Genomic DNA, 24,409 nt, shown 5'->3' with positions numbered 1-24,409 from the left:
TATGCAAAAAAAAGGGATATGAGATGGTTTACTGTATGTAAACCATGTCTCATATCATGTCGGGTTTGGGAAGGAGAAATGAAAAGCCGACAATTGAATTACCGGCTTTTCACATATCTCGCGCTGAATTAAATATAAATACAGTATATATATATATGTGTGTGTGTCTCAATGACATATATATATATATATATATATATATATATATATATATATATATATACACTCACCGGCCACTTTATTAGGTACACCATGCTAGTAACGGGTTGGACCCCCTTTTGCCTTCAGAACTGCCTCAATTCTTTGTGGCATAGATTCAACAAGGTGCTGGAAGCATTCCTCAGAGATTTTGGTCCATATTGACATGATGGCATCACACAGTTGCCGCAGATTTGTCGGCTGCACATCCCAAAGATGCTCCATACAAGGCAGGATGGATCCATGCTTTCATGTTGTTTACGCCAAATTCTGACCCTACCATCCGAATGTCGCAGCAGAAATCGAGACTCATCAGACCAAGCAACGTTTTTCCAATCTTCTACTGTCCAATTTCGATGAGCTTGTACAAATTGTAGCCTCAGTTTCATGTTCTTAGCTGAAAGGAGTGGTACCCGGTGTGGTCTTCTGCTGCTGTAGCCCATCTGCCTCAAAGTTCGACGCACTGTGCATTCAGAGATGCTCTTAGGCCTACCTTGGTTGTAACGGGTGGCGATTTGAGTCACTGTTGCCTTTCTATCAGCTCGAACCAGTCTGCCCATTCTCCTCTGACCTCTGGCATCAACAAGGCATTTCCGCCCACAGAACTGCCGCTCACTGGATTTTTTTTCTTTTTCGGACCATTCTCTGTAAACCCTAGAGATGGTTGTGCGTGAAAATCCCAGTAGATCAGCAGTTTCTGAAATACTCAGACCAGCCCTTCTGGCACCAACAACCATGCCACGTTCAAAGGCACTCAAATCACCTTTCTTCCCCATACTGATGCTCGGTTTGAACTGCAGGAGATTGTCTTGACCATGTCTACATGCCTAAATGCACTGAGTTGCCGCCATGTGATTGGCTGATTAGAAATTAAGTGTTAACAAGAAGTTGGACAGGTGTACCTAATAAAGTGGCCGGTGAGTGTATATATACATACTGTATGTATGTTTTAACGAACATTTGAGCACATAAATCCATTAGATGTCGGTTTTGCAAGCCTGCGAGAAAATCTCGCAGTACGGATGCCATACGGATTACATACGGAGGATGCCATGCGCAAAATACGCTGACACACCCTGCCTACGGATGACATACGGATCACTATTTTGGGGACTTTTCTGCGTATTACGGCCGTAATAAACGGACCGTATTTACATACGCTGAGTGTGACGCCGGCCTTAGTGTTTGACAGCTGTCAAACATAAAAACCCAATATAAATCTGTATCGCTGACCCGATGAATAATGTCACCTAATCACTTATAGTGTATGAGGAACGACGTAAAAAATAAATAAAACAAATTCTTCACATGCTGTTGATTTTTTTCATTCTGTCTTCCAAAGATAACACTAAGTCTTGGCGCACATTTATCCTGCGCGCTACGCTGAGCACTTACATTGAGGTTTCTGTGTAAGGGCTCCTTCTCACTTGCGAGAAATACGTCCGAGTCTCACAGGTTAAAACTCTCCTCTAGCGCCGGCACTCCGGAGATGTATTGCTGTGCGGCCGCACGCTCCGCTCTGGAGTGCCGGCGCCAGAGCAGGGTTTTAACCTGCGAGACTCGGACGTATTTCTCGCAAGTGAGAAGGAGCCCTTAATCTCTGAAATACGTGATTCAGACAGAATCCCCAGCGGAAGATTCCCTATAATGAGGCAGATGGAGACACTGTGGACGCCGTCTGACCTGTGATCTGGCGGTGTCTGTCTTTTCAAGATTTCATAAAAGTGCTGTCGGCCATAGTTTTGTGCACTTTTAAAAAGGACACCACTGGTCAGAGTCCAGAGTACATTTGCTGCCTCATTATAGTGAATGGATCCCTCGGGGGTTTCATCTGTCACGTCACCCAGAGATTTAGATGGAAATCCCAAAGTAAGTGCTTAGCGTAGAGCGATTGATAAATGTGATCCCTAACGCTATGTAAAATGTTCCCAATAAAAACTTAAATTCAATCCACACAAAAAAGTAAGTCCCCACTGGGGTCCATCATCTGTTGATGGAAATATAGGGGGCTTCCATGTTACTGGTAGCACAAAGGCTCTGGAAAAGCGAAATGGCTCCTCACCCTCCAAAAGAAATTCAGCAAATTCTCCGCTCCCAAATCCAAATGCCCCCCTCCCTTCTGAGCCCCAGTGTGCCTAAACAACATTTAGGGCCCACATGTTTGGCATTTCTGTAGTGATGAGAGCCCACCTAATTTTCAGGTGTGTGTCTCCAGAAGCACGAGCTGGGCATAATGTTCTGGTGACTGCAACGTACTGGTCACTACAGTGTACTGGTCACGACAACAGCAGTTTGCAATTTTCACTCAGCAACAGCCACTGGTGCGTGTTTCTGGAAAACACCCATGGAGTCAAAATCATCACTGCATCGATAGATATTCCCAAAGGGTTATAATTTCCAAAATGCAGGCACCTGAGGGAGGTTTCCACTGTTTAGGCACATCAGAGGCTCTCCAAACGCTAATTATTCCAGTAAATTTTACATTCAAAAAGTCAAATGGCATTCCTTCCCTTCCAAGCCCTGCCGTGCGCCCAAACAGTAGCATTCCTCCACATAGGGAAGATCGGCACACTTAGGAGAAATTGCACAACAAATTGTAAGGAGCAATTTCACCTGTTACAAAATATGGAGCTAAAAAAATATTTCCGAAAAATTTGATTTTTTTTCAGTTCCACGGATCTACGTTATAAACTTCTGTGAAGCACCTGTGGGTTCAAGGTGCTCAATACACATCTAGATAAGTTCTCTACAGGTCCACAAAATAATTACCAGTAATACAGTGCTATGCACCCATGTACTAGGCAACTCGCTAAACTATACCAAATCAAGGAGAAAGTCAAGTACAAAAGCCAATAAAATAATACCAAAATGTATTTGTTTAAACATTAATAACACAGAAAAAATGTATGTGTAGAAATAATAAGCAAAAAATAAATATCATAGTACAATACATGGGTTTTTTAAAATCATTAAGTGATTAAATCCAAGGTATGGAAAAGGGGCTGAAGTAAGGTCAGGACATCTATACACTTTGTGCAGAATTATTAGGCAAGTTGTATTTTGATCACATGATACTTTTTATACATGTTGTCCTACTCCAAGCTGTTCAGGCTTGAGAGCCAACTACCAATTAAGTAAATCAGGTGATGTGCATCTCTGTAATGAGGAGGGGTGTTGTCTAATGACTTCAAAACCCTATATAAGGTGTGCTTAGTTATTAGGCAACTTCCTTTCCTTTGGCAAAATGGGTCAGAAGAGAGATTTGATGGGCTCTGAAAAGTCCAAAATTGTGAGATGTCTTGCAGAGGGATGCAGCAGTCTTGAAATTGCCAAACTTTTGAAGCGTGATCACCGAATAATCAAGCTCTTCATGGCAAATAGCCAGCAGGGTCGCAAGAAGCATGTTGGGCAAAAAAGGCGCAAAATAACTGCCCATGAATTGAGGAACATCAAGCATGAAGCTGCCAAGATGCCATTTGCCACCAGTTTTGCCATATTTCAGAGCTGCAACATTACTAGAGTAACAAAAAGCACAAGGTGTGCGATACTCAGGGACATGGCCAAGGTAAGGAAGGCTGAAAAACGACCACCTTTGAACAAGAAACATAAGATAAAATGTCAAGACAGGGCCAAGAAATATCTTAAGACTGACTTTTCAAACGTTTTATGGACTGATGAAATGAGAGTGACTCTTGATGGGCCAGATGGATGGGTCAGAGGCTGGATCAGTAAAGGGCAGAGAGCTCCACTCCGACTCAGATGCCAGCAAGGTGGAGGTAGGGTACTGGTATGGGCTGGTATCATCAAAGATGAACTTGTGGGACCTTTTCGGGTTGAGGATGGAGTGAAGCTCAACTCCCAGACCTACTGCCAGTTTCTGGAAGACAACTTCTTCAAGCAGTGGTACAGGAAGAAGTTTGTATCGTTCAAGAAAAACATGATTTTCATGCAGGACAATGCTCCATCACATGCCTCCAACTACTCCACAGCGTGGCTGGCCAGTAAAGGTCTCAAAGAAAAAAAAATTATGACATGGCCCCCTTGTTCACCTGATCTGAACCCCATAGAGAACCTGTGGTCCCTCATAAAATGTGAGATCAACAGGGAGGGAAAACAGTACACCTCTCGGAACAGTGTCTGGGAGGCTGTGGTGGCTGCTGCACGCAATGTTGATAGTAAACAGATCAAGCAACTGACAGAATCTATGGATGGAAGGCTGTTGAGTGTCATCATAAAGAAAGGTGGCTATATTGGTCACTAATTTTTTTTTTTTGGGGGGGTTGCATGTCAGAAATGTTTATTTATAAATTTTGTGCAGTTATATTGGTTTACCTGGTGAAAATAAGTAAGTGAGATGGGAATATATTTGTTTTTTATTAAGTTGCCTAATAATTCTGCACAGTAATAGTTACCTTCACAAACAGATATCCTCCTAAGATAGCCAAATCTAAAAAAAAAAACACACCAACTTCCAAAGATATTAAGCTTTGATACTTATGAGTCTTTTGGGTTGATTGAGAACATTGTTGTTGATCAATAATAAAAATAATCCTCTAAAATACAACTTGCCTAATAATTCTGCACACAGTGTGTGTATATATATATATATATATATATATATATATATATATATATATATATATATATATATATAATGCAGCTGTAGGGAAAATGGACTGTCACTATGGCTTAAAGCATGACTCACATATCCAGCTAAGTGTGCTTCAATCAATTGCCATGATATATAATGCAGCAATCCCAACTGCTGTATCCAACATCAATGTAAGATCATATCAAATGAAACCGGGATAATTAGCCATGATGGTGACTAGTCCTGCCTTTGCCTCAGCCACGTACCCCGACGCGCGTTTCGCGTTCAAAATACTGTTTCTTCAGGGGGCGTGGCCAAGGCAAGGCATCAGCCGCTAATTATTCCAGCATATTTTACATTCAAAAAGTCAAATGGCGCTCCTTTCCTTTCAAGCCCTGTCGTGCACCCAAACAGTTGTTTTCCTCCACATATTGGGTGTCTCCGCACTCAGGAGAAATTGCACAACAAATTGTATACAGCAGCGTTGAAGCGTTCCAGAGTTATTACCTCATAAAATGACAGTTGTCAGAATTGTAAAAATTGGCCTGGTCAGGAAGGTGAAAACAGGCTTTGGGGAGAAGGGGATAAACATATTTACAGGTACACCTTATTGAAAATTATTGTATTATCCTTCACATTTCAGACATAACTCTGACATTAGACATGATGCAAGCTAATATAACACATGAATTGTTTAATAGATATAGCTAACCGCAGCCTAAAATAAGAGGGAAACAGAAGTTGTGACTGCAGAAACCAGGAGAATAAATAGCACAAATGTTTAGCACCAGAATTAGGCTGGTTAGTAGCACATTGGCTTCTGATTATCGCTGACCACCTCAATCCCTTGCAGGGTGCATACAGGAGACCTCTGATGTATAGAGGAATTTTTATCATTTGTTGTGTCAGCACTAGTGATGAGCGAGTGTACTCGTTGCTCGGGTTTTCCCGAGCACACTCGGGTGACCTCTGAGTATTTGTTATTGCTCGGAGATATAGTTTTCATCGCCTCAGTTGCATGATTTACAGCTTCCAGATATGCTGAATACATGTGGGAGTTCCCTAACAAACAGGCATTCCTCACATGTATTCAGCGTATCTGGAAGCCGTAAATCATGCTGCTGAGGCGATGAATACTATATCTCTGAGCAATAACAAATACTCGGAGGTCACCCGAGCGTGCTCGGGAAAACCTGAGCAACGAGTACACTCGCTCATCACTAGTCACCACATCTGGTCCCCATCATATTGAATAATAGTCTGTAGAGTTCAATCCGAGCAAGACCAATGAGTACACATCCGATCTCAGACCGCACAGGACATAGATAGACTTGTCGCCTGAAGCTGTATATTCCAGAAATTAGTGATTGGCTGCAGCGGTGTAGTTGTGACATTACCGCTGCATCCAGTAAACAAAACCGGAGAAGTGGCGAATAGGTTGTGCTGCACCTGGGGAGGGAGAGAAACAGCTGATTTGTTTTTTAATTTAAAACCCAGTGCAGGCTCGTAGAGGTAAGAAAATTACAGCCAGAAAACCCCATTTGAGCATCGCGCAGGTTTGCATGTAGAATTTACTAGGAACACTATATGTTACTATATTTGGGACTGCACATTTGCAACATCCCAGTAACATAATTATTTGCTTACAGTGTTAGGAAAGTTAATTGCTAACTACCTGTTAATAAAGATTGGAGCTTTGACCCCCAGGGCTATAAGTGTTGTCAGTTAGATATTAAAGATTTCTAGAGATCAGATAAAATAAATCATAAGCACCAGCATTTGTGAGTGGCCCGATACGTTGATTACGTATACAGGAACAGTAACGCCAGCGCTGATTGGGCGCCGGGCTCACATGACATAACACCTCACATGAGCCCCAGGAGAGCGAGTGCCAACATCTGCCGTACACATGCTGCGGAAAAAAAACGCAGCGTTGTTTATTCTGCAGCATGTCAATTCCTTGTGCGGATTCCGCAGCGGTTTACACCTGCTCCTCAATAGGAATCCGCAGGTGTAAAACCACAGGTGGATTCTGCACAAAAACAGCGCAAAAACCACCGTAAATTCACGGTAATTTACCAAAATCAGTGCGGAAAAATTCGCACACCATTCCGCAACGTGTGCACATACCCTGGACTGCGTATCGCTGATTGCTCTCGGTTGGCCGGGCACGACTAAGCACCGAAGCGGTGTTTAAATCCAGCGGCAATATCGCTGATTAGTTGCGGCCGGCCGCGTAGTATATAACACACACATAGTACAGGTCCTTCTCAAAAAATTAGCATATAGTGTTAAATTTCATTATTTACCATAATGTAATGATTACAATTAAACTTTCATATATTATAGATTCATTATCCACCAACTGAAATTTGTCAGGTCTTTTATTGTTTTAATACTGATGATTTTGGCCTACAACTCCTGATAACCCAAAAAACCTGTCTCAATAAATTAGCATATTTCACCCGTCCAATCAAATAAAAGTGTTTTTTAATAACAAACAAAAAAACCATCAAATAATAATGTTCAGTTATGCACTCAATACTTGGTCGGGAATCCTTTGGCAGAAATGACTGCTTCAATGCGGCATGGCATGGAGGCAATCAGCCTGTGACACTGCTGAGATGTTATGGAGGCCCAGGATGCTTCAATAGCGGCCTTAAGCTCATCCAGAGTGTTGGGTCTTGCGTCTCTCAACTTTCTCTTCACAATACCCCACAGATTCTCTATGGGGTTCAGGTCAGGAGAGTTGGCAGGCCAATTGAGCACAGTAATACCATGGTCAGTAAACCATTTACCAGTGGTTTTGGCACTGTGAGCAGGTGCCAGGTCGTGCTGAAAAATGAAATCTTCATCTCCATAAAGCATTTCAGCCGATGGAAGCATGAAGTGCTCCAAAATCTCCTGATAGCTAGCTGCATTGACCCTGCCCTTGATGAAACACAGTGGACCAACACCAGCAGCTGACATGGCACCCCACACCATCACTGACTGTGGGTACTTGACACTGGACTTCAGGCATTTTGGCATTTCCTTCTCCCCAGTCTTCCTCCAGACTCTGGCACCTTGATTTCCGAATGACATGCAAAATTTGCTTTCATCAGAAAAAAGTACCAGGTCAGGCGCTTCTGCCGCTGTTTATGGTTCAAAAGTGGCTTTACCTGGGGAATGCGGCACCTGTAGCCCATTTCCTGCACACGCCTGTGCACGGTGGCTCTGGATGTTTCCACACCAGACTCAGTCCACTGCTTCCTCAGGTTCCCCAAGGTCTGGAATCGGTCCTTCTCCACAATCTTCCTCAGGGTCCGGTCACCTCTTCTCGTTGTACAGCGTTTTCTGCCACATTGTTTCCTTCCAACAGACTTACCATTGAGGTGCCTTGATACAGCACTCTGGGAACAGCCTATTTGTTGAGAAATTTCTTTCTGGGTCTTACCCTCTTGCTTGAGGGTGTCAATGATGGCCTTCTTGACATCTGTCAGGTCGCTAGTCTTACCCATGATGTGGGTTTTGAGTAATGAACCAGGCAGGGAGTTTTTTAAAGCCTCAGGTATCTTTTGCATGTGTTTAGAGTTAATTAGTTGATTCAGAAGATTAGGGTAATAGGTCGTTTAGAGAACCTTTTCTTGATATGCTAATTTATTGAGACAGTTTTTTTGGGTTATCAGGAGTTGTAGGCCAAAATCATCAGTATTAAAACAATAAAAGACCTGACAAATTTCAGTTGGTGGATAATGAATCTATAATATATGAAAGTTTAATTGTAATCATTACATTATGGTAAATAATGAAATTTAACACTATATGCTAATTTTTTGAGAAGGACCTGTATATAGCACAGGGATGTAGTATATAACACAGCCCAAGCAGTATATAGCACAGCCACATAGTATATTGCACAGCCATGTAGTAGAAAGCACAGGCACGCAGTATATAGCACAGCGATGTACGTAGTATATAGCAGCCACGTAGTATATAACACAGCCAACGTAGTATATAGCACAGCGACGTAATATATAGCAGCCACGGAGTATATAGCACAGACAGCAACATAGTATATAGCAGCCACGTAATATATAGCAGCCACGTAGTATATAGCACAGCCACATAGTATATAGAACAGCGATGTAGTATATAGCACAGCGATGTAGTATATAGCAGCCACGTAGTATATAACACAGACAGCCATGTAGTATATAGCACAGCCACGTAGTACAGTTGTGGCCAAAAGTATTGACACCCCTGCAATTCTGTCAGATAATACTCAGTTTCTTCCTGAAAATGATTGCAAACACAAATTCTTTGGTATTATTATCTTCATTTAATTTGTCTTAAATTAAAAAAACACAAAAGAGAATGAAGCAAAAAGCAAAACATTGATCATTTCACACAAAACTCCAAAAATGGGCCAGACAAAAGTATTGGCACCCTCAGCCTAATACTTGGTTGCACAACCTTTAGCCAAAATAACTGCGACCAACCGCTTCCGGTTACCATCAGTGAGTTTCTTACAATGGTCTGCTGGAATTTTAGACCATTCTTCTTTGGCAAACTGCTCCAGGTCCCTGATATTTGAAGGGTGCCTTCTCCAAACTGCCATTTTTAGATCTCTCCACAGGAGTTCTATGTGATTCAGGTCTGGACTCATTGCTGGCCGCCTTAGAAGTCTCCAGTTCTTTCTTTCAATTCATTTTCTAGTGCTTTTTGAAGTGTGTTTTGGGTCAGTGTCCTGCTGGAAGACCCATGACCTCTTAGAGAGACCCAGCTTTCTCACACTGGGCCCTACATTATGCTGCAAAATTTGTTGGTAGTCTTCAGACTTCATAATGCCATGCACACGGTCAAGCAGTCCAGTGCCAGAGGCAGCAAAGCAACCCCAAAACACCAGGGAACCTCCGCCATGTTTGACTGTAGGGACCGTGTTCTTTTCTTTGAATGCTTCTTTTTTTCTCCTGTAAACTCTATGTTGATGCCTTTGCCCAAAAAGCTCTACTTTTGTCTCATCTGACCAGAGAACGTTCTTCCAAAATGTTTTAGGCTTTTTCAGGTAAGTTTTGGCAAGCTCCAGCCTGGCTTTTTTATGTCTCGGGGTAAGAAGTGGGGCCTTCCTGGGTCTCCTACCATACAGTCCCTTTTCATTCAGACGCCGACAGATAGTACGGGTTGACACTGTTGTACCCTCGGACTGCAGGGCAGCTTGAACTTGTTTGGATGTTAGTCGAGGTTCTTTATCCAACATCCGCACAATCTTGTGTTGAAATCTCTTTCATTTTTTCTTTTCCGTCCACATCTAGGGAGGTTAGCCACAGTGCCATGGGCTTTAAACTTCTTGATGACACTGCACACGGAAGACACAGGAACATTCAGGTCTTTGGAGATGGACTTGTAGCCTTGAGATTGCTCATGCTTCCTCACAATTTGGTTTCTCAAGTCCTCAGACAGTTCTTTGGTCTTCTTTCTTTTCTCCATGCTTAATGTGGTACACACAAGGACACAGGACAGAGGTTGAGTCAACTTTAATCCATGTCAACTGGCTGCAAGTGTGATTTAGTTATTGCCAACACCTGTTAGGTGCCACAGGTAAGTTACAGGTGCTGCTAATTACACAAATTAGAGAAGCATCACATGATTTTTCGAACAGTGCCAATACTTTTGTCCACCCCCTTTTTTATGTTTGGTGTGGAATTACATCCAATTTGGCTTTAGGACAATTCTTTTTGTGTTTTTTCATTTAAGACGAATTAAATGAAGATAATACTACCAAAGAATTTGTGTTTGCAATCATTTTCAGGAAGAAACTGAGAATTATCTGACAGAATTGCAGGGATGTCAATACTTTTGGCCACAACTGTATATAGCAGTCACGTAGTATATAGCAGCCACATAGTATATAACACAGCCCACGTAGTATATAACACAACCCACGTAGTATACAGAAGTGTGGGCACCATATCCCTTCGAAAAAAGAAATAAACTAAAAAATAGTTATATACTCACCTTCCGTCGCCTCTGCAGCTTTCCCACTCTGGGTAATTTTGCAATGCATCTCTGGGAACGGAAGCTGCCGAGAGCATCGGGAGGAGCGGGAAAGCTGCGGTGGCGACAGAAGCTGAGAACAGCATGATTTTTTATTTTTTAAATTTTTTTAACATTATATCTTTTTACTATTGATGCCGCATAGGCAACATCAATAGTAAAAAGTTGGTCCGGGATGGGGCGACACACTGGCGCTGACTGGAGAGGAGTAGGGAGGGGGCACTGACTGGAGGAGAGTAGGGAGGGGCCAACTCGCGGCCGGACTAAGCCTGTCGCCTGCCGCCCGCGACCAATCAGCGACCCAGGATTACAGACAAACAGACGGAAGTTACAAACAGACGGAAGTACCCCTTAGGCAATTATATATATAGATGTCAGTGACACACACATATATATATATATATATATATATATATATATATATATATATATATGTGTATTTATAATGCACAGAAAGATAGAAGAAAAGCCGGTAATTCATCTGCCGGCTACTATAAAATCACTGAAGGAGCCGACAGGATAGAAGAAATGGTTTACATACAGTAAATAGATGCAGAATAGGTAGATATATAGATGTCAGTGATCAATCCAATTAGTAGTGTGTGTGTGTGTGTGTGTGCAAATTATGGGACATGTATGTAATTAATAAAAGATTATTTGGGGGGAAAAAAATGGCGTGGGCTCCTGCACAATTTTCAGAACCAGCGGAGGGAAAGCCAGCGCCTGGGGGCTGATATTAATAGCCTAGAAAGGGACCATGGTTATTGGCACCCCCGGCTAAAAAAATCATCTCCAAGCCACGCCAGAAAAGGCGCATCTCTAAGATGCGCCAATTCTGGCACTTAGCCTCGCTCTTCCCACTTGTCCTATAGCGGTGGCAAGTGGGGTAATAGTTGTGGGGTTGATGTCACCTTTGTATTGTAAGGTGACATCAAGCCCACGGCTTAGTAATGGAGAGGTGTCAATAAGACAACTCTCCATTACTAATCCTATAGTTCGTATGTGACACCCCAGGTTCCTGGTTGTCACAGTGGCACTGCTTTCCTCATGGGGTGAGTGATGTCCTGCTTAGAAGCGACATCACTCACTGTATATATATATATACAGTGGGGCAAAAAAGTATTTAGTCAGTCAGCAATAGTGCAAGTTCCACCACTTAAAAAGATGAGAGGCGTCTGTAATTTACATCATAGGTAGACCTCAACTATGGGAGACAAACTGAGAAAAAAAAATCCAGAAAATCACATTGTCTGTTTTTTTTATCATTTTATTTGCATATTATGGTGGAAAATAAGTATTTGGTCAGAAACAAACAATCAAGATTTCTGGCTCTCACAGACCTGTAACTTCTTCTTTAAGAGTCTCCTCTTTCCTCCACTCATTACCTGTAGTAATGGCACCTGTTTAAACTTGTTATCAGTATAAAAAGACACCTGTGCACACCCTCAAACAGTCTGACTCCAAACTCCACTATGGTGAAGACCAAAGAGCTGTCAAAGGACACCAGAAACAAAATTGTAGCCCTGCACCAGGCTGGGAAGAGTGAATCTGCAATAGCCAACCAGCTTGGAGTGAAGAAATCAACAGTGGGAGCAATAATTAGAAAATGGAAGACATTCAAGACCACTGATAATCTCCCTCGATCTGGGGCTCCACGTAAAATCCCACCCCGTGGGGTCAGAATGATCACAAGAACGGTGAGCAAAAATCCCAGAACCACGCGGGGGGACCTAGTGAATGAACTGCAGAGAGCTGGGACCAATGTAACAAGGCCTACCATAAGTAACACACTACACCACCATGGACTCAGATCCTGCAGTGCCAGACGTGTCCCACTGCTTAAGCCAGTACATGTCCGGGCCCGTCTGAAGTTTGCTAGAGAGCATTTGGATGATCCAGAGGAGTTTTGGGAGAATGTCCTATGGTCTGATGAAACCAAACTGGAACTGTTTGGTAGAAACACAACTTGTCGTGTTTGGAGGAAAAAGAATACTGAGTTGCATCCATCAAACACCATACCTACTGTAAAGCATGGTGGTGGAAACATCATGCTTTGGGGCTGCTTCTCTGCAAAGGGGCCAGGACGACTGATCCGGGTACATGAAAGAATGAATGGGGCCATGTATCGTGAGATTTTGAGTGCAAACCTCCTTCCATCAGCAAGGGCATTGAAGATGAAATGTGGCTGGGTCTTTCAACATGACAATGATCCAAAGCACACCGCCAGGGCAACGAAGGAGTGGCTTCGTAAGAAGCATTTCACGGTCCTAGAATGGCCTAGCCAGTCTCCAGATCTCAACCCTATAGAAAACCTTTGGAGGGAGTTGAAAGTCCGTGTTGCCAAGCGAAAAGCCAAAAACATCACTGCTCTAGAGGAGATCTGCATGGAGGAATGGGCCAACATACCAACAACAGTGTGTGGCAACCTTGTGAAGACTTACAGAAAACGTTTGACCTCTGTCATTGCCAACAAAGGATATTGAGATGAAATTTTATTTCTGACCAAATACTTATTTTCCACCATAATATGCAAATAAAATGATAAAAAAACAGACAATGTGATTTTCTGGAATTTTTTTTCTCAGTTTGTCTCCCATAGTTGAGGTCTACCTATGATGTAAATACGCCTCTCATCTTTTTAAGTGGTGGAACTTGCACTATTGCTGAATGACTAAATACTTTTTTGCCCCACTGTATATATATATATATATATATATATATATATATATATATATATATATATATATACACACAGTATATATAAATACATCTATTCTATATGTATATATCTATTCTATCTATTCTATTCTAACCTGTCAGTGTGATTTTACTGTACCCGCATATGAATTGCCGGGTTTTCAAAGGTCACCGGTGCGTAAACATCAGACAGCACTTGCATGGTGCGAGTGCTGTACGATTTTTTTATCGCACCCATTGACTTCTATTGTGGGGTGCGATCTGTTTTCTGATTACATTCGCAGCAATTCATGATTTTTTTCCAGTCCAATCGTGATCCGATCCAAGCTGGAAAAAAAACGCAGATGAACACACAATCATAGAATAACATTGGTCCAAATTCAATCCGATTTTTTATCGGATTGCATTCGTCCAATTTCACCGCAAGTGGGAATGAGTTTTTAATGGGTAATTGACACTAGAGATTTTATACCATTGGAATAATGCAGCTTGTGACTTAAGGACAATATTGCACAATATGAAACCAGGCACTCCTCAGTGAGAGATGTCAGAGATTTCTGGAGGCTGTGTTCATATGTTAGTAAGGCGTGTAATAACAGTGCATCATGGACAGTTTTGTATGTCAGTGGTAAGCCTCAGGGGAACTATGACATTATGCAATCATGCCGGAACAAAGAGCTGCATTCTGCTGATTAACACTGCTTACCAAGCAAACTTCTAACCCTCTGAACGGTTATTTTTTCTTCATATTCCTACACGTGCAGAACTGCATAGACGTGGTCATTACCAGATGTAACATCACAGAAACATATTCTGTATCATCTGCAGATCCTCATCCTTCAGCTCATCATGCTGCCCCAGGGAGCCAATGCCTCTGAGAATCTGGTAGAAGATCTCTTCCATTACATTGATGCACACCAAGATGATTTCGTCCAGGTAAAAAAAATCAATGTTACTATCATAGAGAATGAATGTTCCATGTCGTAGTCTAGAAACATGTACCAGGGCAGCATGAAAAGCCTGCACGTCTCACTGAGACAGTATTGTATTATCACTGGGGAGAACCTAAGTAAGTCACTTAGTGACATGAGAGGGACCTCTGGAACTGGGATAGTCCATGTACCTTACACTTAAAGAGAAACTATCATGTTGAAGATGGTGTTTGATCTCAGGATAGGATGACATAGAGCAGAAATTGATCAGATTGATATACATTTTTTGTTGGAAAATGTCAGTAAGCCTTGCATTTAGTGATGAGCGATTATACTCGTTGCTTGGGTTTTCCCGACACGCTCGGGTGGTCTCCGAGTATTTGTGAGTGCTTGGGAGATTTAGTTTTCGTTGCCTCAGCTGAATGATTTACAGCTGATAGACAGCTTGAATACACGTGAGGATTCCCTAGCAACCAGGCAACCCCTACATGTACTCAGGCTGGCTAGCAGCCGTAAATCATGCAGCTGCGTTGACAAAAACTAAATCTCTGAGCACTCACAAATACCCGGAGACCGCCCGAGCGTGTCGGGAAAACCTGAGCAATGAGTATTCTCGCTCATCACTACTTGCATTCTATTTATTGAAGTCCTTGGTGTTTGTATGCATGAGTCCAGTGGGTGGTCCTGTCAGTGATTGACAGTCTTTTCTATATAACTGCATGCAGAAATATCTATCAATCAGTTAAGAAGACTCCACTCAAATTTTAACCCTTTCACAAACTTGTACGTATAGGTTACATTGTTATTAAGGTTGAAGGAAGACTGTAAGTCCATCTAGTTCAACCCATAGCCTAACCTAAAATGCCCTAACATGTTGATCCAGAGGAAGGCAAAAAAAACCCATGTGGCAAAGAGTAACTCCACCATGGGGAAAAAAATTCCTTCCCGACTCCACATACGGCAATCAGACTAGTTCCCTGGATCAACGCCTTATCAAGGAATCTAGTGTATATACCCTGTAACATTATACTTTTCCAGAAAGGTATCCAGTCCCCTCTTAAATTTAATTAATGAATCACTCATTACAACATCATACGGCAGAGAGTTCCATAGTCTCACTGCTCTTACAGTAAAGAATCCGCGTCTGTTATTATGCTTAAACCTTCTTTCCTCCAGATGTAGAGGATGCCCCCTTGTCCCTGTCTCAGGTCTATGATTAAAAAGATCATCAGAAAGGTCTGTGTACTGTCCCCTCCTATATTTATACATTAAAATAAGATCACCCCTTAGTCTTCGTTTTTCCAAACTAAATAGCCCCAAGTGTAATAACCTATCTTGGTATTGCAGACCCCCCAGTCCTCTAATAACCTTGGTCGCTCTTCTCTGCACCCGCTCCAGTTCAGCTATGTCTTTCTTATACACCGGAGACCAGAACTGTGCACAGTATTCTAAGTGTGGTCGAACTAGTGACTTGTATAGAGGTAAAATTATGTTCTCCTCATGAGCATCTATGCCTCTTTTAATACATCCCATTATTTTATTTGCCTTTGTAGCAGCTGCCTGACACTGGCCACTGAATATGAGTTTGTCATCCACCCATATACCCAGGTCTTTTTCATTGACGGTTTTGCCCAGAATTTTAGAATTAAGCACATAGTTATACATCTTATTACTTCTACCCAAGTGCATGACCTTACATTTATCCCCATTAAAGCTCATTTGCCATTTATCAGCCCAAGCTTCTAGTTTACATAAATCATCCTGTAATATAATATTGTCCTCCCCTGTATTGATTACCCTGCAGAGTTTAGTGTCATCTGCAAATATTGAAATTCTACTCTGAATGCCCCCTACAAGGTCATTAATAAATATGTTAAAAAGAAGAGGGCCCAATACTGACCCCTGTGGTACCCCACTGCTAACCGCAACCCAGTCCGAGTGTGCTCCATTAATAACCACCCTTTGTTTCCTATCCCTGAGCCAGCTCTCAACCCACTTACACATATTTTCCCCTATCCCCATTACTCTAATTTTATGTAACAACCTTTTGTGTGGCACCGTATCAAAAGCTTTGGAAAAGTCCATATACACTATGTCCACTGGGTTCCCTTGGTCCAGTCCGGAACTTACCTCTTCATAGAAGCTGATCAAATTAGTCTGACATGAACGGTCCCTAGTAAACCCGTGCTGATACTGGGTCATAAGGTTATTCCTCTTCAGATACTCTAGTATAGTATCCCTTAGAATGCCCTCCAGGATTTTACCCACAGTAGAGGTTAAGCTTACTGGCCTATAATTACCGAGTTCAGTTTTTGCCCCTTTTTTGAATATTGGCACCACATTTGCTATACGCCAGTCCTGTGGTACAGACCCTGTTATTATGGAGTCTTTAAAGATTAAAAATAATGGTCTATCAATGACTGTACTTAGTTCCTGCAGTACTCGGGGGTGTATCCCATCCGGGCCCGGAGATTTGTTAATTTTAGTTATTTTTAGACGCCGCTGTACTTCCTGCTGGGTTAAGCAGGTGACATTTAATGGGGAATTTTTATCACTAGTCATTTTGTCTGCCATGGGATTTTCTTTTGTAAATACTGATGAAAAAAAGTCATTTAGCATATTGGCTTTTTCCTCATCCTCATCCACCATTTCCCCCAGATTATTTTTAAGGGGGCCAACACTGTCATTTTTTAGTTTCTTACTATTTATATAGTTAAAGAATATTTTGGGGTTATTTTTGCTCTCTCTAGCAATGAGTCTCTCTGTCTCAATCTTTGCTGCCTTGATTTGCTTTTTACAGAATTTATTTAATTTTCTGTATTTATTTAATGCCTCCTCACTACCTACTTCATTTAATTCTCTAAATGCTTTCTTTTTGTCCCTTATTGCGCCCCTTACAGCTCTATTTAGCCATATTGGTTTCCTCCTATTTCTAGTATGTTTATTCCCATACGGTATATACTGTGCACAGGTCCTATCCAGGATGCTAATAAACGTCTCCCATTTTCTTTGTGTATTTTTGTGTCTCAGGATATCGTCCCAGTTAATTGCACCAAGATCCTCTCTCATCCGTTGGAAATTTGCCCTCCTGAAGTTTAGTGTCCTTGTCACCCCCCTACTACCCATCTTATTAAAGGTTACATGAAAACTTATTATTTTGTGATCACTATTCCCCAAGTGACCCCCAACCCTTATATTTGATATGCGGTCTGGCCTGTTGGTTAATATTAGGTCTAGCAGTGCCCCCCTCCTTGTTGGGTCCTGAACCAGTTGTGAAAGGTAATTGTCTCTCATAGTTGTCAAAAACCGATTACCTTTGCTGGAACTGCAGGTTTCTGTTCCCCAATCTATTTCAGGGTAGTTGAAGTCCCCCATAATAATGACTTCTCCTTGAGTCGCAGCTTCATCTATTTGCTTTACGAGGATATTCACCATTGCTTCCATTATTTTTGGAGATTTATAACAAATCCCTATCAGTAATTTATTATTTTTTCCCCCTCCCCTTATCTCCACCCACAGGGACTCTACATTTTCATTAAATTCACCTATATTATCACGCAGGATGGGTTTTAAGGAAGATTTTACATATAGACACACCCCTCCCCCTCGCTTATCTGTACGGTCATTTCTGAACAGGCTATAGCCCTGCAAGTTAACAGCCCAGTCATGGCTCTCATCCAGCCACGTCTCAGATATCCCCACCATGTCATAATTATGCTCCAACAACATTAGTTCTAATTCATCCATTTTGTTGGCGAGGCTTCTGGCATTAGTATACATGCACTTGATGTTACTCTCTGTACCTCTATTCTTTCTTAAATTACTAACTGTTCTAACCCCACCCCCCATGCCACCGCCACCCCCAACTTCCTTATTTGTGCCCAGGTCTCTATCTGCACTATCTTCCCCTCCTATAAAATGAATACCCTCCCCCCCAATCCCTAGCTTAAACACTCCTCCAACCTTCTAACCATTTTCTCCCCCAGCACAGCTGCCCCTTCCCCATTGAGGTGCAGCCCGTCCCTAGCGTAGAGCCTGTAGCCAACTGAGAAGTCGGCCCAGTTCTGCAGGAACCCAAACCCCTCCTTCCTACACCAATTCTTGAGCCACTTATTAACCTCCCTAATCTCCCGTTGCCTCTCTGGCGTGGCACGTGGTACAGGCAGTATTTCGGAAAATACCACGTTGGAGGTCCTTGCTTTCAGCTTGCAGCCTAATTCCCTGAAATCATCTTTAAGGACCTTCCACCTACCTCTAACTTTGTCATTTGTGCCAATGTGCACCATGACCGCTGGGTCCTCACCAGCCCCTCCCAGTAATCTGTCCACCCGATCAGCGATGTGTCGGACTCGAGCGCCAGGTAGGCAGCACACCGTCCGACGATCCCTGTCTTTGTGACAGATTGCCCTATATGTTCCCCTAATAATTGAGTCCCCCACTACCAGCACCTGTCTGGCCTGCCCTGCTCTCCTATTTCCCTCCTTACTGGAGCAGTCACTCCTCCGGCTTTCAGAAGACATGCCTGGCTGCAGCAGTGCTACCCCTGTACTGGCACCCCCCTCATCTGCCAACTTAGCAAACTTATTGGGGTGTGCCAGATCAGGACTAGCCTCCCTGGCACTCTTCCCTCTACCCCGCCTTCTATCTGTCACCCAGCTAACTGCCACACTGTCCTGCAGCTCCATCCTACCATCCCCCTCCTCATCTATCCCATTGAGCGTCTGCTCTGTGAGCAGAAGACTCCTCTCCATATTGTCTATGGATCTCAGTGTTGCCAGCTGCACATTTAGATCCAGTATCTGGGTTTCCAAATGCACAATGTGCTCACATCTCGCACAGCAGTATGCACCCTCGACCAGCTGGTCAAGGACTGCATACATGTGGCAAAGGTAGGTCCAAGGTCGTGTCCCTGCCTTTCATGGGAGCTCAGCATTTTTCCCCACACATGAATCATAGAATCATACAATGTTAGAGTTGGAAGGGACATCCTTAGTCATCCTGTCCAAGCCTCTGCTCAATTCAGGACTCACTAAACCATCTCAGACACATGTTTGTCCAGCCTCTGTTTGAAGACTTCCATGGAAGGAGAACTCACCACCTCTAGTGGCAGTCTGTTCCACTCATTGATCACCCGCACTGTCAAAAAGTTTTTTCTAATAGCTAATCTGTATCTTCTCCCTTTCAGTTTCATTCCATTGCTTCTAGCCTTTCTTTGTGCAAATAAGAATAATGATGATCCCTCTACACTGTGACAACCCGTCAGACAGTGGCATAACTACAAAGTTATGGGCCCCGGTGCAAACTTTCAAATGGGGCCCCCCCGTGCCAAAATATTTTCCCTATTCATTTTGCACACTATAGCTTTGTTGCAATGTTGCATAGTCTGACCTCAGTGGCGTAACTATCCGGTGCCCCATCCCGGTATATATTTGTCTCCCGTACTGCCGTTCTTGTAATGTATAAAAGAAAATAAACAATTATTCTCATCAGGGGCTTACATAGAAGTCACGGGGAGCCATATAAGAAGTATAATGCACCCCCATAGTCCTCCATATAATATTATGTTTGCTGTAGTCCGATGCGGCCCACCGCCAGACCACCTATCTGGCATTTGCTAGTATTTCCAGATGACCAGTCCAATGTTGATTGGAATGGAGCGGTGAAAGTCCAAAAACCAAAACATCAAAACCGCACCCTTATCCTTGTAAACAAAGGGTCTCAATGGACATCAGGGCGCACGTCCAAAACCAGGGAGTCCAACCTGGATAACGTACCAAAGTCAAAAATCACAAGAGGACAGCGCCACAATGGATGGTGAAAAAAATAGAAGCTTACATCTTTATTCTGCCTTCTGTAGCAGAAGGCAAAATAAAGATGTAAGCTTCTATTTTTTTCACCATCCATTGTGGCGCTGTCCTCTTGTGATTTTTGACTTTGGAATGGAGCGGTGGTCATTCGAGTGGTGGTCTCTTGTGCGCTACCGCTATACCAATATCTATGGGACTGAAGGAGGTAACCAATCACTCTTCTCCATGGACCTGTATAGTATAATCATTCCCCATAGGCCTGTACAGTATAATGCACTCAGTATAGGCCTGTATAGTATAATGCTCTCTCCATAGGCCTGTATAGTATAATGCACTCCCCATAGTCCTGTACAGTATAATGCACTTCCCATAGGCCTGTATAGTAGAATGCACTCCCCATAGGCATGTATAGTATAATGTACTCCCCATAGGCCTGTATAGTATAATGCATTCCACATAGGCCTATATAGTGTAATGCACCCCCATTAGGCAGCCTGTATAGTATAGTGCACCCCTATTAGGCAGCCTGTATAGTATAATGCACCCCCATTAGGCAGTCTGTATAGTATAATGCACCCCCATAAGGCAACCTGTATAGTATAATACACCCCCATTAGGCAGTCTTTACAGTATAATTCACCCCCATTAGGCAGTCTGTATACTATAATGCACCCCCATTAGGCAGCTAGTATAGTATAATGCACCCCCATTAGGCAGCCAGTATAGTATAATGCACCCCCATTAGGCAATCTGTATAGTATATTGCACCCCCATTGGGCAGCCAGTACAGTATAATGCACCCCCATTAGGCAGCCTGTATAGTATAATACACCCCCATTAGGCAGCCAGTATAGTATAATGCGCCCCCATTAGGCAGTCTGTATAGTATATTGCACCCCCATTAGGCAGCCAGTATAGTATATTGCACCCCCATTAAGAAACTGTATAGTATAATGCACCCCCATTAGGCAGCCTGTATAGCATAATGCACCTGATAAAAAAAAAATACTCACCTTTCTTCCTTCTTGTTCCCGCGGTGCTCTGAGTGCCCGCTCAACTCCTGATAGTGGGCGCCAAGTACTGACATCATCGCTACCCTGTCAGTGTCGGCTTTGGTGACGTCAGACGCTGACAGGGTGATGATGGGAGAAGGAGCGTAACACTCCCTCTCTCTTCAAGCTGACCCTGCGATGACAGGTGGGGGGCCCACTGCTGGCACAGGGCCCCCCTCCACCTCCTCAGGGGCCGCACAGCGGCCGGGCAGCAGAGCGGGGAGATCGTGTCTCCCTGCTCTGCCACAGAATGTAACTGTATTTATGCGCTGTGCACGCCAATACAGTTACATAACGTAGCTGCAGGTGGGCCCTCTCAGAGTGCGGGGCCCCCCCAGTAGCTACGCTACTGCTTGGAAGGCAGGTCTGTCTGTTACCGTGTGGGAGGAATCTCCTGCACGGCAACAGATTTTAACTTTTGCTGGTGTCGGCGTGCATCTGACCCACCAGGCCATTGAACCGCCTGGCCCGGTCACAGTGGTGACCACTGCGGCCGTGGTAGTTACACCCCTGCCTTCAGATAATAATAATAATTTTATTTATATAGCGCCAACATATTCCGCAGCGCTTTACAAATTATAGAGGGGACTTGTACAGACAATAGACATTACAGCATAACAGAAATCACAGTTCAAAAAAGATACCAGGAGGAATGAGGGCCCTGCTCGCAAGCTTACAAACTATGAGGAAAAGGGGAGACACGAGAGGTGGATATTTGTAGACAGCTAGTAAGTCTCTTTGCCTTCTCTTTTGTAAGCTAAATATTCCCAGATCCTTTAACCGTTCCTCATAGGATATACTTTGCAGTCCACTCACCTTCCTGATAGGTCTTCTCTGAACTTCCTCCAGTATTTCAATGTCTTTTTTAAAATGTGGCTCCCAGAACTGGACACAGTATTAGAGATGCGACCTGATGGGTTGTCATGACATGTCTTTGTGAACCTTCTATGAACTCTGGCCAGTGGCCTGCATTCATAGGAGTTTGTGATTAGTGCTACACAAAGCAGACCTGAAGCCCTGTTATGTGTGGCACAGACGATCGGATAATCGCAGCTTCAAGTCTCCTGAGGGGACTATCGAATCCAGTAAAAAGTTAAAAAATAAATAAAAAAACACAAAAGTTCAAATCACCTTCATTTTGCCCCATTCAAAATAAAACAATAAAAAAACACATATTTGGTATTGCTATGTTCAGAAATGTCAGATCTATCAAAACATAAAGTAAATTAATCAGATCGGTAAATGGCGTAACCAAAAAAATCAAAATAAAAGAATTATGTATTTTTGGCCACTGTAACAGTACAATAAAATGCAATAATGGGTGACCACAAAACATTGTATCTACCCCAAAATTGTAGCAATAAAAATATCAGCTCTATGCACAAAGAATAAGCCCTCACTGAGCCCCAGATCCTATAAAATGGAGATTTCGGAAAATGGCAACATTGGCAAGCCAATTTTTTTTCTCACAAACTTCGGATTTTTTTTTTCACCATTAAAATAAAAAAGAACCTATACATGTTTGGTATCTGCATACTCGTACTGACCTGTGGAATAATATTTCCAGAACAGTTTTAGCTGGTAAATTAAGGGAAAAAAAACAATTGTGGAATTGCACTTTTTTTTTTTTTTTTATTTTACCATTTTCCAGTACACTATATCATTAAATTAATGGTGCCATTCAAAAGAACAGCTCGTGCAAAAATCAAGCCCTATTATGGCTATATTGACAGAAAAATAAAAAAGTTATGGCTTTTGGAAGAATGGGAGCAAAAAACAAAAGCGCAAAAATGGAAAATCGAAAGGTGGTGAAGGAGGTAAAGAGTAACTGACGTGTTAACTTTTATTTCATAAATTGATAGTACATGTGGAAATAAGCAACTTTGTAATATATCTTATCAGTGACATCTGCTTCTTTCTCTTCCAGGACTGATCAGGCATTCTCAAAATTTTCAGTTTACAGGTAGAATGTGTATTCAGTGAAAGCAGTTGGTTACATGGCTGAGATTGCAGTTCCTACTGGTATACTGTAGTTCTATGTAGAGGAGAAGGGGGAAGAGCCAGAACCATGACTCCTCCTTTCTCTTCTTCCCACCCCCTAACATCTACACAGAATCTTATAAGACTTATCTCCTATCTCAGTAAGGAGGCCCCCAGCCAGTCACCTGCCGCCAGCACCGACTCCCCCCCACCAGCGCCGACTGTCCCCGCCGCATTGAACTGTACCGGCGTCTATGACGCCGGTACAGTTCAAAGGAATGATGAAGGAGAGAGCATCAGCTGACGCTCCCTCTCCCATGATTCCCCTCTGCTTCTGACACTGCAGGTGCGTGATGATGTCACTTCATCGTGTACTTGCTGTGTGTCAGGCAGACTGCAGCCCCTGAGACCAGAGCCGAGGCGGGAGCAACGCGGGACACAAGGAGAGGTGAGGATTGTGTGGTTTTTTTTACTATATCAATGACTGATTACTGGACTTTGGGGCCATTCTTGGGGGGGTGTTAGCTACATTGCATTCTATGGGGGAGGGCTGTATTCATTTTATGGGGGAGAGCTGTATTATATTCTATGGGGGGCTGTATTATATTCTATGGGGGGCTGAATTATATTCTATCGGGGGCTGTATTATATTCTATGGGGCTGCATTATATTCTATGGGGACTGCATTATACTCTATGGGGGGCTGTATTATATTCTGTGGGGGAAGGCTGTATTATATTCTATGGGTGCCTACATTATATCCTATAGGGGGGCTGTATTATATTCTATGGGGGGCTGTATTATATTCTATTGGGGAGGATTGCATCATACTCTTTCATGGCTACATTATATTCTACGGGGAGGTGGGCTGTATTATATTCTTTGGGGGGCTACATTATATTCTACGGGGGGCTGTATTATATTCTATGGGGAGATTGGCTGTATTATATTCTATGGGGGCTATATTATATTCTCTGGGGGGCTACATTATATTATATGGTGGGCTGTATTATATTCTATGGGGAGGTTTGCTGTATTATATTCTCTGGGGGGCTACATTATATTCTATGGGGGGCTGTATTATGTTCTCTGTGGGCTACATTTATATTCTATGGG

The 24,409-nt window shown here is 42.8% G+C and overlaps 1 protein-coding gene across 2 annotated transcripts in view; it reads left to right on the top strand.

The window, feature by feature from the left end:
• LOC143782549 (beta-Ala-His dipeptidase-like) overlaps positions 1–24,409 on the top strand; it is a 139,020-nt gene that overhangs the window by 60,915 nt on the left and 53,696 nt on the right. For both annotated transcript variants that reach the window (XM_077270088.1, XM_077270087.1), the window contains one exon: positions 14,351–14,458. In XM_077270088.1, coding sequence (XP_077126203.1) covers positions 14,351–14,458 — 108 coding nt within the window. The remainder of the gene's footprint in view (positions 1–14,350; positions 14,459–24,409) is intronic.

The sequence above is a fragment of the Ranitomeya variabilis genome, chromosome 6 (assembly GCF_051348905.1).
Source record: "Ranitomeya variabilis isolate aRanVar5 chromosome 6, aRanVar5.hap1, whole genome shotgun sequence".
Taxonomy (NCBI): Eukaryota; Metazoa; Chordata; class Amphibia; order Anura; family Dendrobatidae; genus Ranitomeya; species Ranitomeya variabilis.
Note: the sequence above shows the minus strand (reverse complement) of the source record. Positions and strands in the feature narration are given on the sequence as shown.